General features: G+C 38.6%; 1 protein-coding gene across 3 annotated transcripts in view; it reads left to right on the forward strand.

The window, feature by feature from the left end:
- tox (thymocyte selection-associated high mobility group box) overlaps positions 1-7,428 on the forward strand; it is a 59,799-nt gene extending 52,371 nt beyond the window's left edge. For all 3 annotated transcript variants that reach the window (XM_056235484.1, XM_056235485.1, XM_056235483.1), the window contains 4 exons: positions 96-176; positions 1,501-1,869; positions 6,565-6,713; positions 6,809-7,428. In XM_056235484.1, coding sequence (XP_056091459.1) covers positions 96-176; positions 1,501-1,869; positions 6,565-6,713; positions 6,809-6,845 — 636 coding nt within the window. In that variant the 3' untranslated portion in view covers positions 6,846-7,428. The remainder of the gene's footprint in view (positions 1-95; positions 177-1,500; positions 1,870-6,564; positions 6,714-6,808) is intronic.
- The last annotated feature ends 9,671 nt before the right edge of the window (positions 7,429-17,099 follow it).

Raw genomic sequence — 17,099 nt, forward strand, 5'->3', positions numbered from 1 at the left:
ATCCCATTTCTAAGAATAATTGTGCACAGGAACATGAAGAACAGCTTTGGCCTCTTAATATATTTTTTCTTTGTTTGTTTGTTTTATCATGGCAGGTGTACAAGAAAAAAACAGAAACCGCAAAGAAGGAGTACCTCAAACAGCTGGCTGCGTACAGAGCGAGCCTCGTGTCTCAGGTACGTGAATGTCTCGGGGTTATTGATATGCGTACGTGCTTTATAATCGCGACGTTTGAGAGGGGACATTTCGAGATGTTCTTGTTTGGCAGCTTAGAGATGTTTTTGAGACCCCTTTCGCACACCTGAATGGAAATATTATGAAGAGAGCATTATAAAAACATCTCACGCTGTCGTAGCTTGCAAGAAATCCAATATTATTTAATAAATGTTGCAACATTTGAGGCATATAACCTGAATGGAAATATTACGAGTAAGACTAAGGGGAATACAGAGAGATATATTTTATATTTGTATCTATACATTCATGAAATGTATTTACAATTTAGGTTTTATACATATATATTTAGTTGATATTAGATATTTGATTTTATGTAATTTTAAATATACATATATTTATAGCATATATACATATTTAAACGCAACATTTCAGACATCGAACAGTCATCGGGCATTTAAAGGTGCTCTATGTAACTTTTCTACTAAAATGAATCCTTTTTTTATTGCCTGTGTGTGAAGGGGTTGTAATCACACATTAAAATGATCCACTTGTCGAGTTTTGCTATTACCTCTGAAGGCCAGTATTCCTATTTCTATGTGAAGTCTCCGGGTCGGATTTACCGTGAAATCCAACGGATGTGACGTGCATGCGCGCTCCCGAGCCTCTCTCCTTATATACAGTCTGTTGTAGACGGTCAGGGAGTTACGTCTGGTTAAAGGCGCACGTTTTTCGGCTTATATCTCAGTCAATCTTTGATCAATATTCCCAAGACTCTAATCGTTCGTAGTGCTGGACGGGGCCTTTCGAACGAGCCCACCCCCGAGGTCCAACTCGCCCGGCTCCCCGAGTTATAGCCGTTCGAAATCGGGGGTCCCAGCGAACGGCGATCCGTTAGGGGGCATCCCCGAGGCCCGCCACTCTAGCGTTCGGGCAAGGGTTCCCCTGGGACCTCCGTGACGATCGTGACGTCACCGGCGTCCGCAATTTTGCAGCGCGCCCGATGGTTTTCTGCTAATATCTCCGCGAAAACACCACCAAAAACTATGGAACTTATATGGTTCTTTTCAGCTCGACTAGATGGTCCCAACGAGCTCGGTGCTCGCCGAATCCGTCAAGAATTCGCCGATATATTTGCGTAATAGACGGTATTGTCTATGAGTTCGAGCACGAGCGCTCTTGTAAAATTTGGTTGCAATCTGAAACATCACCACTAGAGGCCGCTAAAAGTTACGTAGAGCACCTTTAAAAGCAGACAATGACACAATACATGCTTAAAAATAACAATGCAACCAAAAACGAAAATATTTTCGTAACTTTCTCTAGAACTACAATGACCCAGGCGATGTGAAGGTATCACAGGCCTCTCAGATGCTCGGGCCCAAGCCATCAGTTTTCTCCGGGGCAGGTCAGTCTCACCCAGGTCTCTACATGGCTTCTCCGTACCACCAGCAGCCAGGACTCAGTCCCCATCTGCCCCCGATGCAGCCAGGCCTAGCCCGAGGTGGCACATCCCGGCCCAGCGCGCCCATGAGCATGGGCAGCATGACGGGCTCGTCCCCCCCTCCGCTGCAGATCAGCCCCCCCTTACACCAGCACCTCAGTCTCCACCAGCACCAGCACCAGCATCAGCACCAGCACCAGCAGCAGCTCAGCAGCCACTCGCTGCCTCTGCACTCCCCATCCATGGCCCAGGTCAGACATCTACTGATGCTTTTTTCTTTTGAGATACTTTTGAATTTTGGATAAACTTTGTACATTTAAAGTAAGTTCCTATATGTACACTGCTGTTCAAATATTTGGGGACTTTTATTCAGCAAATATACATTTAAGTGATCAAAAGTGACAGTTAAGACAATTATAATGTAACAAAATATTTAATAAATAGTCTATTAAAATATTTAATAAATAGTCTATTAAAATAAATGCTGTACTTTTGAACTTTCTATTCATCAAAGAATCGTAACAAAAAGTATCACTGCTTCCAAAAAAATACTGTTTTCAACATTGATAATTAGTAAGAAATGTTTATTGAGCAGCAAATCAGCATATTAGAATGATTTCTGAAGGATCATGTGACACTGAAGACTGGAGTAATGATGCTGAAAATTCAGCTTTGCCATCACAGGAATAAATTACATTGAATTACATTCAATTACAAATTTAAATTGTAATTACAGTTTTTAATGTTTTACTGTATGTTTGAGCAAATAAATGCAGCCTTTGTGAGTATAAGAGACTTTATTTTTTTTAAGTCCTAAAAAGAAAAAAAAATGATATGGCAATGGCACAAAAAAATATTTCTGTAATATATTCATTAAGCTCTTTAAGACTGTACACATACACATTTTTTGTTGCCATATCAGTTGACCACTAGTCCCTACATCCAAACACCTAAATATTTAAAATAAATACTTTCAAACTATTTTAAAGTTAGCATGAAATTGACTTAATTTAATTGAATCTAAATTGACTAAAATTCGCTTTCTTAATATGTCGTCTTGGACTTAATGTGAACAATTCACGATAACACTTTATTTTACAGTGTCCTTGTTGCACATGCTACATCTAGTTACTATAGTAATAACTCTAAATGATGCATAATTACATGCAACTAACCCTACAACAAACCTAATCCTAAATAGTAAGTACACGTAGTTAATTAATTTTACTCGGTACTTAAATGTAATCACACTGTAACAAGGACACCTTAAAATAAAGTGTAACACAATTCACCCCACCCATCTAACCATGTAGAGGGCACTTTTCACCATCCGGTCAATTCCTAATGGATAGAATCAAGACCCTCCCTATATTTTTCTTCTTCTGTTGTGAAATATGTCACATTTAGGATGTAAAATGGGTTGTGCACTCAATTTCATGTTGACTTTAATCAAGAAAGACATTAGCAGCCTTTTCACTGTTGTTAAAGCAAGACTAAAAAGAGGCATGACAGACACCAGGCCGGGCCAATTAAAGGATTTGCTCCTCAGCCAATCTATTTTCCATAAACCTCTTCAAGAACCCGCCTTGTCTCATACTTCTCCAATTTCCATTCTACATTATCGTGGAACAGATAGCGGAGAGTATATGTGTGTGTATGAATGTGAGAGTGGAGGAAGTGCTGTTTATGCAGCAGATGCTGCACCGTTTCATTTTTCATCATTTCCGGCCCCTTCAGCCTATCTCTCGCACCGGCGAATGAGGTCAAGAGAAGAACCATTAATATCTGCCAGCTTGTTTTATGTCCACACCGTGCAAAAAAAAATATCCCAGCGTATCACACAGACAGATTTTCAATTTTCTTTCTGTAATAAACAGATGCATTAGGATTTGGATGTGACTTAAGGTTGCACAGAAAAACTCACATTGAGATTGATGAATACATCAGTGTGGAAGACAAAACGCCTCAGCTATCTGATGAAAACAGTTTTTCAGACTGGGCCGAAGGAAATGAAATTAGTTCTCTGCTAAAGTGTATAGGAGGAGAAGGTTGTTTTTTGAGGACAACAGCAAAGCAGAGAAAGCAAATAAAGGCTCTAGTCTACCCATTCACACACAAACAACCCCCCAAAAAAATCTAATTAAAGAGAAAACGACCTCTTTTGAAATAACATTCACTGTGTTTATTGCCTGTCCTGTTTTACCGTGCGAGGAAGAAGAGGGTGTTTCAGCTGCAGCCCTACGTTAACACCCAGTCTCATTATTAGCATCAGTGCTAATTAAACCCTCCTTTCCCTAATAGAGATCTCAAACAGAGGTGGTTAAGGAGAGGTTTGAAGCCCGAGTCTCCTTAAACACTCGTGGTGACGGCGACAACGCCGTTAAGAGTTCTGTGTTGATCCGTTTCATGTCTTAATAGCCCTGAGTTGTGCTGGAACTTCAGTGGGATTGAGATGAGGTTGTAATGAGGTCCTAATGAATAGCACCCTTGTGCCTGGAAGCTCTTTAAGAGATGAGCATCAGCTGGGAGGCAGGACTGGCTGGTGCTGGAGAGAAGGAGAGGGCGGAGAATCACATTGTCTTGGGGTAAACAGGGATTAGCTTCATAAAGAGAGATGAATCAGGTGGTCAGGAGAACAGGTGACACGCTATCCAATGACAGCGGTTTGATCTTTCACAGAGGGATGCGCCACGCCGACATTGAGTGATGAGCTGTTCGCGTTTGAATTGAAGTGTGTTTTGATAGGAATCATTAAGGAATGTATAGATTCCATCAAAGACGAAACCGAAAAACATATTTCTAATTCAAACTGTTGCCGCAAAAAAGTTCGCCTTCCACATTTGAATATGAAAGGCATATTGTTGTAAGTTTCCCTTCCTGTGCCTGCTGGGAATTCTGGGAAACGTTGTATTTAAAAGAGCAACTACTTGATTGAATTTCATGTGCTTCTTTTTTATCAGTCCTCAGCAGGAAAATTAACTATTGCTGTGGATGATCATCATCATAAGGCAAAAAAGTGTCTAATTTTCATGCAGATTATAGTGTGAATTTGTCTGAAGTCCAATTTTAGATTACCACAGGGCTCCTTGTATAGCTCTGTCAATCTTTTGGAGGAGAGTACGAATGCTTAAACTTGGCTTTCTCTCCTCCGTTTGGGGAGTTCTTAAGCCTGTTCCACAGATCCTGCCTTTATGGGAGAGTTTTTAAATCCAAAGGGGAGTAATAATCCTCGTTCATTTTTGCATATTTGTGGAGAGCAAACAAAAACGCGCGGTTCAACTTTTTCGGTGAGCCGAGGCGGGCAGGGGGGAGGTGGGGCGTTGGGGGGGACACAAAGGGGCAGATGGAGCCTTTGTGATCGAATGAAGGAGAAGAATTTGAGGAACAATTCATGAATAGGTAGAATCTCTGGAGGGGGAAAAAAACGCAGCCACCTGCTGTCTTGCTCTTTCAGGCAGATTCTCTTGTGTACCACTGAGATTAACTTCCTTTTCACATGCAGTCTTTCCTAGGCTAAGAACAGAGAAGAAGTCTTCAAATTAGAATATCTGCTTCGTTTATTTTTCGTCTACCCCCACCGGTCTCGTCGACCACCGAATGCAGTTGCTCATTAATGCTCATTTGAGGCTGCTTGCGTTACACTGTCATCATGTCCACTTCAGATCGTGTAGGATGTTTGCTGGAATTAGACTTGAACGAGCTGTTTTGTGCTTCGCTTGAGTTTCTCTGAGAAAAACAGGAAGGCTAGTTCAGCATTCTGAATAAATAAATAAAAGTTTGGGGTCAGTAAGATTTGTTTTCTTTGAAACAAATTAACACTTTTATTCAGCAAAGATGCTTTACATTAATCAAAAGTGACAGTAAAAATAAATATCTGAAATAAATGCTGTTCTTTTAAACTTTCTATTTATCAAAGAATGCTGAACAAAAACTGCATCACGGTTTCCACAAAAAAATAAGCAGCTCATCTGTTTTCAACATTGGTTATTATAAGAAACATTTCTTAAACAGCAAATCAGCAGGAAGGATCTCTGAAGGATCATGTGACACTGAAGACTGGAGTAATGATGCTGAAAATTCAGCTTTGCATCACAGGAATAAATTACTGTTTAAAACATAATAAAATGGAAAAAAAGCTATTTTAAATTGTAATTATATTTCACAATATTACTGTTTTACTGAATTTTTGATCAAATTGATGTAGTCTGGGTGAGCACAAGAGACTTCTTTCAAAAACATTTTTTAAAATCTTACCGGTCACAAATGCGTAGCCAATGACAACATTACTGACTCAAAAATGTCATTCTTATGTAGGCTTTTTTGTTCTAATTCTCCCTTTTTTAAATCCTAAAAAAAAAAAAAAGCATTTGCAGTTCATATAATGTAACGATAGTTACAATACAAGGATGATGCTGCGTTAAGCCTTTTTTGCACTTTCTGATTTCCCTACTTGAGAATCCTTGTCCAATGAATGGACGACCTTAGCACATGTGTGGTTTTGTTTACAAATTTTGGTTCACTTGCAAAAAGAGCAGTGTGAAAGCGAACCTTACAAAAAAAAAAAAAATTTAAAAATTGATTTGGTCCGGACCAAAGCAAGTTAACTATCGGACTTTCCTGGTGTGAATACACCCTTAAATTCCCCACACAAAGCCATTGTATGGCTTCAAAACAACTTCTGAACAGTCCCTGGTCACTACAAGCTGTTCTTATATGGCAAAAGCTGCGTAACCATTCCTTAAAAATGTCTACTTTTGTGTTTTCCAGACAAAAATAATAGCACGACATATTGTGCTGAAATAATGTATTCTGGCATATAAATAATAATTATTATATAACAGATCCAGCTTGCTTCTCATACCTCTGCAGAGCCTTGTCTCTGTGGGACCTGCAGCGTGTAAGATCTCATAATGTAATCTGCTATTGTGTTCTTCTCTCCCTCTCAGGGTTTCCCCCTTCAGGCAGACTATCAGAACATGGTAAATGTCACATCCTCCGCCGGACCTGGCCTGTCCCCTTCAATGGACTACCGCACCGGATGCAGGAACGGACCGACCCAGGGCCTGGACTGGACCCCTGACTACTGCGGCAACGGGTGAGTGGACACTAGCGAGATCAATCACAATCACTCAGGAAAATAAGCAAATTTCTCTGACAGCCATTTTGACTTGTTCGTATTTGCCTTCGCAGGGCTCTGCAGAGGGACAAAGCCCTGTACCTGACCTGATCGACATGTCCAGCCGCACGCTCCTTCACGCTCACAGGACCAAGGCAGTTCCTCATCCCAGTACAGCTATTCAGGGCCTGAATAATTATTCAGGCCTTATTTTAGACTAGACACAATCCACGCATCAGCAAAACAACGTTTGAATGTTTTCTTTCTCATGGCTCACACTTTAGTGCACCCTACCGTGGTGGCTTTGCAATTTCCTTCTAGCTTCTGACATTCAGACCTTTTGGATCTTTAAAATAGAGTTTAAATCATCGAAAGCATGAACATGTAAATTGAATGCTAAAATTTGTTTAAATGCAATCACTTCTCTAATGATATTGACTTACCTCCTACTGTTCCGCGTCCTCATTGCGTACCTAATAAGAGACCATGTATGGAAACCCCCCGTAGACGTGTGTTTTATTGGAGATTGTTTATGGTTTTTAAGACGTTGCGTAGGTCAATTTGCCTCGCAGGAAGGTTGTCAATCCATCAGTTCCTAAGCACTTACCGCTGCGTGTCGGAGACTCCAAGCTCTCGCTGACAAACGGCGGAACGAGAACCAAAACAGAACTTCTTTTTTGTACAAAGAGGAAAATCACAATCTGAAGAAAAAAAAAGCAACAAAAAAGAATGTGGATGATATGACTCCTGCTTTCGCCCCTCTCTTTTCCACACTCTTTCTCGTCGTATCATTCTTCCTCTCTGTAATGATTTTTTCTAGTCAACTGCCTTAGAAACAGAGTTCTGTTGTAAGTATAAAACAGTCGCTCATAGGAACGTTATGAACGACCAGACGGGTTGTTTCAAGCAGCCCTCGTTTCAAGTTGTAAATAGAATCTGTGTTACTCCTAGAGTATAAGACTTCAACTTTTTTCTTTTCTAGTAACAATGTGATTTTGAATTGGACCACACCAGTTCGTTTAAAACTCGAAAAGGGATAATTAGCCAAGAGGGGTAGTTGCTTGGCATCGGAAGTCGCCATTGATTGGACCGACAAAAGAAGTATTCTTTTCCCAAGTTTAATAAGGTAAAGGTTGATGGCATCAACCAGCGAGGTGGCATGAAATGATTCATTAAGGAAAGTACTAAAGAAAAGTTTATTTTGTATTACACAAAATAATTCTTTTGTATCACTTCTGGCATATTGATTAATTCATCCAAACTATGTGTATGAAACTGTCAGATGCTTATATGGTGTTAATTAGAAGAAACAGTGGCAGATTGGAGAGTTGCTGTATAACCCTGGCATATGGCTGATCATTTACTATTCCTCTACACTGTGTCTATATGAGATCTTTTTATGGTACTTGTTTGCGCCTATTTATGAAGGAAAAAAAATAACTGTAGGTGTTTTTTGAGTAATTATGTTAGAGTTCCAGGGATGTTTTTCTGTTCATTTGTTTTGACAGAATTGATCCAGGCAACAATGTGAATAATTCTTATTTAGTTTTTATTGTGTTTGAAAATAAATAAAGGCAAACCTGCATTTTTGTGCAGTAATTAATCAACGAGTGTCACGAGTGTTTCATTGCAAGGAATTCAGGGCACAATATTTGTATTGAATATTATTTGAAACATTGCTAACCTCACAATTCCTTTCCGCAGAGAAAGGTCAAGCTTAAGTTTATGTATAATGAACACTAATTCTCTTCCTCATATCTCATAACTGGGTCACAGTTGCTGTTGATACAGAATGTAATAACAACAATCCATTTTCCAACCATGAACACAGCACAAATAAACCTCCCAATGTCAAGAGCACATTCCTCTCCTGGCGTACAGCTGCCATAGACTGAATCACTTAGGATTTTACTTATTTATCTCACTCTAAATGGTTCCTTAGTGTCATTTAAATCACTTTTTTCCTGCACAGTCTGTATTTATAAAGTCCCCATTATGCAAAGAAATCCATAATGGGACAACTGAATTGTGTCCTATTTACGTTTATGTCTCCAAAACGGCTGTATATAATATAGCTGCTGCATACTACATACTCAACCTAATGCATACTGTGTCGGGAATAATGAGAGAGTATTTTCTCCTGACAATATCATGTATTTTATGTCTTTCACTGTTGGTTACTCAAATGAACAGATCTGAAACAGTAGGTTCATTATTTAGACTTGTTAAAAGAGTCTGGATCGTGAAAGTACAAATCATAAAACAATTATGAACAGCTGATAGTGTTTTATTAGTTGTAGTTTAGGGTAAAGCAAGGTCAAAGTTAGGTTTCATAAACAGAACTTCCTCTTGACCTAAAACCCTATTAAGTGGACAATGTCCAGCCTCACTGGACTTTGTGTAGGAGTCTCACTAGAAGCTAAAGACGGATTAATAGACAATCTGTATTCTGAACACCTCGCTGTTTTTGAAAACCAGCTCGTTGTAGTTCATTTTTAGTGATGGCAAAATATTGCCATCTCGTGGCCAAAGGCAGAATAGCAGCGGGCCAATGATATCTATTGTGCGAGTACAAAGAATCTCTCTGGTTGTTATAACAGATAAATGCTGATATTATTCATATAGGCTGTGTGGGGTGGGGTGGGGTGGGGGTGAGGGGTGGTGGGTAAAAACCAGTTTTTTGACAGTTAATTTGTCTCTGTGAGCAACAGTTTGATTTACCAAGGTAATGCGGGATTTCCAGATGGTGCGTGCAATAGGTGACTAATGTTACCCTGTACTGATCCTTATCACTTCATCCAAAGCAAAGAATCAAAGAAAGAAAAACCGAAATCATCCCCCCTGAAACCACACCCTTTCCTACTTGCTCAATGTCCAAAATCAGTTGATAATAAAGTGTCCAAGGACAAATCTTTTTTGATTTTATACCACAATTAAATTTAAACCACAATTATCTTGTAATTCCCTTGATCACTGCTATAATGTAAAATATCAAGACAAGACTTTGCTTCTCTCTTAAATGTCTCACAATGAATCTAAACACAAATATTAATGCATTCACTGTTGATTGAAGATCTGTAAATGCTGACTCATGGTTCCTGGCTCTTCATGTAAATGAAAGTTAAAACCATGAGAAGCCAAAACTTCCATGCTTAAACATTAGAAGAACTGATTCTTGAGTCACATATAATTACAAAAAGCACATACTGAAATTGAAAAGTATTTTTCAGTATAAATTATGATCATCATGACATAATTTCCTTCTGTAACAAGGTTTTGTGGGCAATAGTTTTCTATTTGAATATATTTTCAAAGGTAATTTATTCCTGTGATGGTAACGCTACATTTTCAGCATCATTACTCCAGTCTTCAGTGCCACATGATCCTTCAGAGATCATTTTTAAATGCTCATTTACTGCTCAAGAAACATTTCTTAGTATAATCAATGTTGAACACGGTTGTACTGCTCAAAGGCAGTATGTAAGTTCCGCCACTTGAGGTCGCTTATTCAAAACAATCAAAGCAAGGCATAGCTTGATGAAGCCGTGAATGAGCGTGGAATCATGGGAGTTGTCGGCTTTACCTCCACAGCCGATGGGAAACCATCCGACGGACAGGCGGACGCCGGACTCAGGCAGAAATCATGTTCATGGATGAGTTAATGTATTGAAGTTGTATTAATGTTACTGTGGTAAGAAGTAGGCTGGGGCCGAGAGACTTGGACATTTTACGTTGTTTTTTTTATTACGTTTATGCCGCAGTCGGTCACTAAACGCTCCTTTCGCTTCGTTGTTTAGTAGGCCTATGCACATTTCCCCCCAGTTTCACACTTTGCCACGTCTAGTCCCAGATTAAAATGTATGTTTGAGCTGTTTTAACTGAAGGCAACTAGCACTGACATATCATAAAATATGTCAGTGTCATTGTTAAGTCTCAAGATGCACACCAGTAATATATTTTTTCTAAGGCATGTTTATAAAAAACTACTTAAATGTCCTAATTGAACTAAGGCCTAATCCTGGCCTAATCCTAAACCCTGTCTGTGAAACTGTGGTTATACAAATGGTAATTAATCCACCAAAAAAACACGATTTCTACACTTTAAATCAAACCATGTACCCAGGGGGCAAAGGGGGTTTAGCAGACATGGGCTGCTGTAAAAGGTTGTCATATAAAAATGAAATCTATGATGTCTGAGGATCACAACCTGGGTGGACAACCCGGTCAACAAGCTGCTGGAAACTTGTAATTAGGGTCAAAACAATGCTACCTCAAATTCTGCTTTAACCCCATGACACACATAAACACACATAAAAGTAAAGACTCATAACTCCAAAACTATAACAAAGGAGACCCAAAAGGTAGGTATCGTTTGATAGAACACTTTTCAAATTTTTTGAAAATATAAATTACATTACATTTGGACATTCTCCTGCCAAGAAACTGCTTATAGAAGACAATATATATATATATATATATATATATATATATATATATATATATATATATAATTATTATTATGAATTTGCATATCTTTCTTATTTGACATGGAATAACTCAGGAAGGAAATAAGGTAGGAGGAAAATTATTTTTTGGTGAAGTCCCTCTACATGTGACCTGCATCTGGATAAAATTTTCTGGTGATTGGATAAAGGAATCAAAAGTTACAGCATTTGGAACCAAGACAGCCTTTTTGTTCAGTTATTGACGCCCCCTAAATTTAATTCTTAAAATGGTCTCTCCATTGAGAATATCTTGTCACAAAAGCAATAGATTATGTTAATTTTGAGCTCATTTTAATTGTAATAATAGGCTGTAAAAAATATGTGCCATTTTCAACGGTCTGTGAATGTTTCATGAGCTGTATGATGTTTTTGACATATTGCAGTACATAGTACAAAAAAGTATGTTATAGATTATGGAAAAAAAGAAATTATATTTATCAGCAAATAACTCAGCAACACTTAGGAGTTTTTCAAATTGGCTACATTCACTGTAAAGGACACCTATTTTGTGTTAATCAAGGCAATATTTTTGAAAAATTTAATTTTAAAAATTAATATTTTCGCAGCTAGGTGGCCCCCGCGGGCGGTACACTCCGTTTTAGAGGGACTAGTCAGCGCTCATTCAGAGTTGATCGAAGTGGTTAGATCTTTACAAAGCTGAGATTCTAAGCTTTAAGATGATACATATTTTGTGTTATGCCACGTTTGAAAAAAAGCACGGATGGCTCCGGGAACATTGGAAAACACATTGCATCCCGGAAAGATGAGAGACATGTTTTTTAGCCAAGTATGCATCACTTCGTGAGGTATATCTCGCGATCAACGCAATGGATTATGTTGAGTTTGGGCTCTTAGTAATCGTAAGAATCTGCTGTCAATAAAGATGTTCAGTTTTTCACAATCCGTGGAGTTATGAGCTGAAACGTTACATCAAAACAACATAGCATGTCACTGCTACTGCTACTTCATTGGTGCGCAAAGTGCAACTTCATGTGTTAGAAGTCCATAAGGAATATCTTTAGATCTGAGTGATGGATTATGGTGAGTCTGGGCTCTTTTTAATCTTAACAATCTGCTGTATATAATGTTGTGCCATTTTCCACGATTTATGTATGCTTCATTGAGTTATGAGTGAAAACGCGACAGCAGTGCTGCATCTATACAAGACTCTATGTGTGCCTGTGGGGGTTCGTGTGTTACAACTCCATTAGGAATATCTTAAAATCTAAGTGATGGGTTATGCTGAGTTTGGGCTCTTTTTAATCGTGAGAGTCTGCTCAAATAATGTTGTGCAATATTCTACGATCTGTGCATGTTTCATGAAGTTATAAGCGAAAAACCAACGCGAGCTCTTCACCAGTACTTGGCTAGGTGCGTCTGTGGTATTTTTTTGTGTTGGAGGAATATCTTTAGATCTGAATCTGATTGATGGAATATATTGATATTTTAATCGTGAGCTCCTGCTGTAAATAATGATGTGTCGTTTTTCATGATCGATGTATGTTTCACGAAGATACAAGTGAAAATGCCAAGTCTAAGTTACTTGGCGTCTGTGTATTTTTGTGTGTGTTAAGAACTCCTTGATTAATATCTTTAGTTTTGAGTGACGGATTATGTTACATTTTGATCGTAAGAATCTGCTGTGAATAATGATGTGTCATTTTCCACAATCTGAGCATGTTTCATGAAGTTAGGAGCGGAAATATGTCTTAAATTAAGCATCCATATATGATTTGCATATGGGTCTCTTGAGGGGCTTCTTGTACAAAACCTCACTCAAGTTTAGTAAAAAGCCTGGAACAATTATGCTTGTTGTATTCTACTCATTGAGACCTTTCAAATGACATATGACACATGACTATCTGAGCTGTATGATGTATTTGACATATTGCAGGATGTAGTACAAAAAAGTACTTCATAAATTATGATTTTTTTTTGTGGTATTTATCAGCAAATAACTCAGCACTACTTAGGAGTTTCAAATTGGCTACATTCATTGTACATTTCAGACTCTAAGCTTTCAAATGATTTTAAGTTGATCAAGGTCATATTTTTGAAAAATATTATTATTATTATTTTTTTTTGCAGCTAGGTGGTGCCTGTTGGCGGTACACTCCATTTTAGAGGAATTACTCAGCACTCGTGAGTGATCAAAGTGATTAGATGCATTAAAAAGCTGAGATTCTAAGCTTTAAAATGATACATAATTTGTGTTTTTCCATTCAGTGGCTGCTTAGTCATTTGATTATGAATTTGTGTCATAATCGGGGTGTCTCGCCGGCGGTTTTAAGGGGTTAACTCCCCGGAATCACCCAATGAATTAAGAGACATTGTTAACTCTTACATTCTAATTACACGTACAATCAATGCATCAGATGCAAGCTTATCTTCCACTCTTTTGAAAGGTGTGCTCAGTTTGTTTCTAGCATAAAGTATCAGGGAGATATGGCTTAGGATTCATGAATATAATTAAACCTTTTTAGCATGTTTGGGTGATTCCGGGGAGTTAAAGCAGAATTTGAGGTAGCATTGTTTTGACCCTAATTACAAGTTTCCAGCAGCTTGTTGACCGGGTTGTCCACCCAGGTTGTGATCCTCAGACATCATAGATTTCATTTTTATATGACAACCTTTTACAGCAGCCCATGTCTGATTTCCTAAAAAACTGGAGTTTTGCCCCCTGGGTAATGGTTATTTTTTATAATGTTTGATCACTTAAATTAACATTATTTTATTTTATTCTAATAAAACAGCCGTAAATGCTGAATTACTATACAGGTCACTTTATTTGATTAATTAAAATTGTGGAATAGCCCTGTTACTTGGTCAAAACGGTCATACAAAAATACATTTGAGTGTGTTGAAAGTTGTGTTATAATCTGTGCATTTTCTCGGTGGCTTTTATGAGACACTTGTTGCACACTGCAGAAATCTAGATCGATATTAGATTATCATATTAATAAAAGCTGGATGACTGTGCTGGAAAATGGCATGCAATTCATTTTAAAATATATTGTATGGTGGTGAAAATGCTGTATTACTGTTACTACAAATAAAACTCTTTCTGATTATGCTGTTAGCCACTTGACATAATGGTGTTGTCTCTGAGGCATGGTACAAACTTGTTACTCGTGTTAAATCAAGAAAACAAGAGATTCAAACAATAAGACTAACCGTGTTGAGCTATATAATAATGATTCGTTTTCTGTCGAAAAAGATGTCCAAACAGTTGCTCACCTGTCTAATAAAACACAAAATATATTAAAGCGTTTTTGGTGTTTCCAAGGTTTCTGCGAAATCAAGGGTAGCACTGATATGACGTCAATGACAGGTGACGGAATGACACAGGCCGTTAAACTGGTTAAAATAGCTGAATACTCTGGATTTAAACATTGTTTAAAACATTTGGAATAAACCACAAATCAACAAAATATATAACATTATTCTAGTGGTTTTGGGATATTTTAATCCAAAAATCTTACATGTTGTTGTGCCTTAAATGTTATTAAACAGCCATTACCTTCACCTCTTAACTTAAAGCTACAAAAAGTATTATTTTTTTCGCCGCTAGGGGTCGCTAACCTCTTACAATAACAAAGGTGAAGGTTGATGATAAGCGGATTTATGGAACTTGTCGTCATGCCGATCTAATGTTTATGGATGAGTCGAGTGAATACATTGATGTTTTTTAACATGACTGTGGTATGAAGCAGGGTAAGATTGCTAATGTGAGACAGATATCAGCGGCACACTATCACACCTACATTTGAGTGTGTTGGAAGGTATAATGGCATTCTATGTTTTAGTTTGTTGGCTGTGTGAGGCTAGCAGTAAGCTAGATCAACATTAGAATACTTATCATATTCTAACATTTCATCATGTTGAGCTATATATACATTGATTCGTTTTATATACATTTGCTCACCTGTCTAATAAAGTAGGCTACATGCAAGAGCGGCGTCCCTGTCAAGTCGTGACTCGTGAAGCTCTGTCAAGTTGAAGTTAGTCGCGGACGTGGAGTTCTCGGCATCTCGAAAACGCCACGACGATATTGATCCTCGTTTTATTTCTCCTTTTGTTCCAAAGTCTGCTAGCCATGGTCCATAATGTTTGAACGAAACAACAACAGAGTAGCCTACGCGTGCCGCTAGACGTAACACAGTTGTCCACGTCTGTCGGCATGGTTACTATGGCAGTAAAAGCGGAAACCAGGGATAACGCGGATGTTACGCATAGATATTACGTCATTGACAGGCGACAATGACCAGGGACGAGCCATTATTTAAAATGGGAATTTCTCTGAAATTAAAAATCTTTGGGAACTTTTGGGCTATTGTAAGTACACAACTGCAGGAAATATATCACACTGTGCAAGTGATTTTTTAAATATTTTATTACAAAAATCGTACATATTGTACCTTTAACGAACTAATTTCTATCAAGACATGGCAAAACCCTAAGACATGGCAAAACCCTGATACTATTGCACTTTACTGTAGTGCTTTAGGGTTCGCGTTAATTATAATAAAACAACTGTCACCAAGCTTTAAGCACAAATGGTAACATGTTCTGAGAATGAGCCAGCAGTGCTTCTGGAAGTGCTGGTGGAAGAAACAGAACTAGGACATAAAAGATGCTTATTCAACTAAGGTTCATCTTAAACTTGTTAAAAAAAAATACATATTCTGATGTTTAAAGAAACAGACATAAAGCCAATGGTCTGACCTTTATTTGACTGGCTTTGCAAGAGGTGACTGTTTTTTATTATAACCTGTTTGAGCTTGCCTATATTGTGTAATCCCTTTGTCTTCACCAATGTTGCCACCTCACTGAATACTGAATCAGCTTGCAGCAGCATGTTAAGTAATTTAAGTCCTGTTTCCTGATAAAAACACTTTGCTAAAACTTGATCTCCACATGCATTACAATAACCACATTCTGTACACTCAAATGGTAACTTTCCCCCTGGAGTCTGGACTGCATGTGAGATACAATTAGATGCATATTCTATATGAAACTACTTGTTTTACTTGTCAATGTTTAGAGTGTGTGTGTATGTGAGAGAGAGGGAGAGAGAGAGAGAGAGAGAGAGAGAGAGAGAGAGAGAGAGAGAGAGAGAGAGAGAGAGAGAGAGAGAGAGAGAAGAGAGAGAGAGAGAGAGAGAGAGAGAGAGAGAGAGAGAGAAAGAGAGAGAGAGAGAGAGAGAGAGAGAGAGAGAGAGAGAGAGAGAGAGAGAGAGAGAGAGAGAGAGAGAGAGACCTCAGGTTGCTTCAGGGGGCCTGCCACTGTAATTAGTGTACTGCAAATCACTTTAGATGAAAGCATCTGCAAAATGACAACTTGCTATTTATTTTCATACTAAATATAATTGATTGCCTGCATATGGAAACCGTATGGCCACAACCATATGTAGTCCAAGACTGGTTGCCCACTGAAGCTAAGCAGTGTTGAGCCTGGTCAGTACCTGGATGGGAGACCTCCTAGGAAAACTGCTGGAAGAGGTGTTAGTGAGGCCCAGTAGGGGGTCTCACCCTGTGGTATGTTGGTCCTAACACCCCTGAATAGTGATGGGGACACTATAACAAGCACTGTCCTTCAGATGAGATGTTAAACCGAGGTCCTGACTTTCTGTGGTCATTAAAAATCCTATGGCAGTTCTCGTAAAGAGTAGGGGTGTAACCCTGGTGTCCTTGCCAAATTCCCTCTATTGGCCCTTATCAATCATGGCCTCCTAATAATCCCCATCAACTGAATTGGCTCTATCATTCTCTCTGGTCTCCACCTAGCTGGCATGTGGTGAGCGCACTGGCGCCGGTGTACTGTAGCTGCCGTCACATCATCCAAGTGGATGCTGCACACT

The sequence above is a fragment of the Rhinichthys klamathensis genome, unplaced genomic scaffold (genome assembly GCF_029890125.1).
Source record: "Rhinichthys klamathensis goyatoka isolate OS25496 unplaced genomic scaffold, OSU_Roscu_1.1 h1tg000422l_1, whole genome shotgun sequence".
In the NCBI taxonomy this organism is placed as follows: Eukaryota; Metazoa; Chordata; class Actinopteri; order Cypriniformes; family Leuciscidae; genus Rhinichthys; species Rhinichthys klamathensis.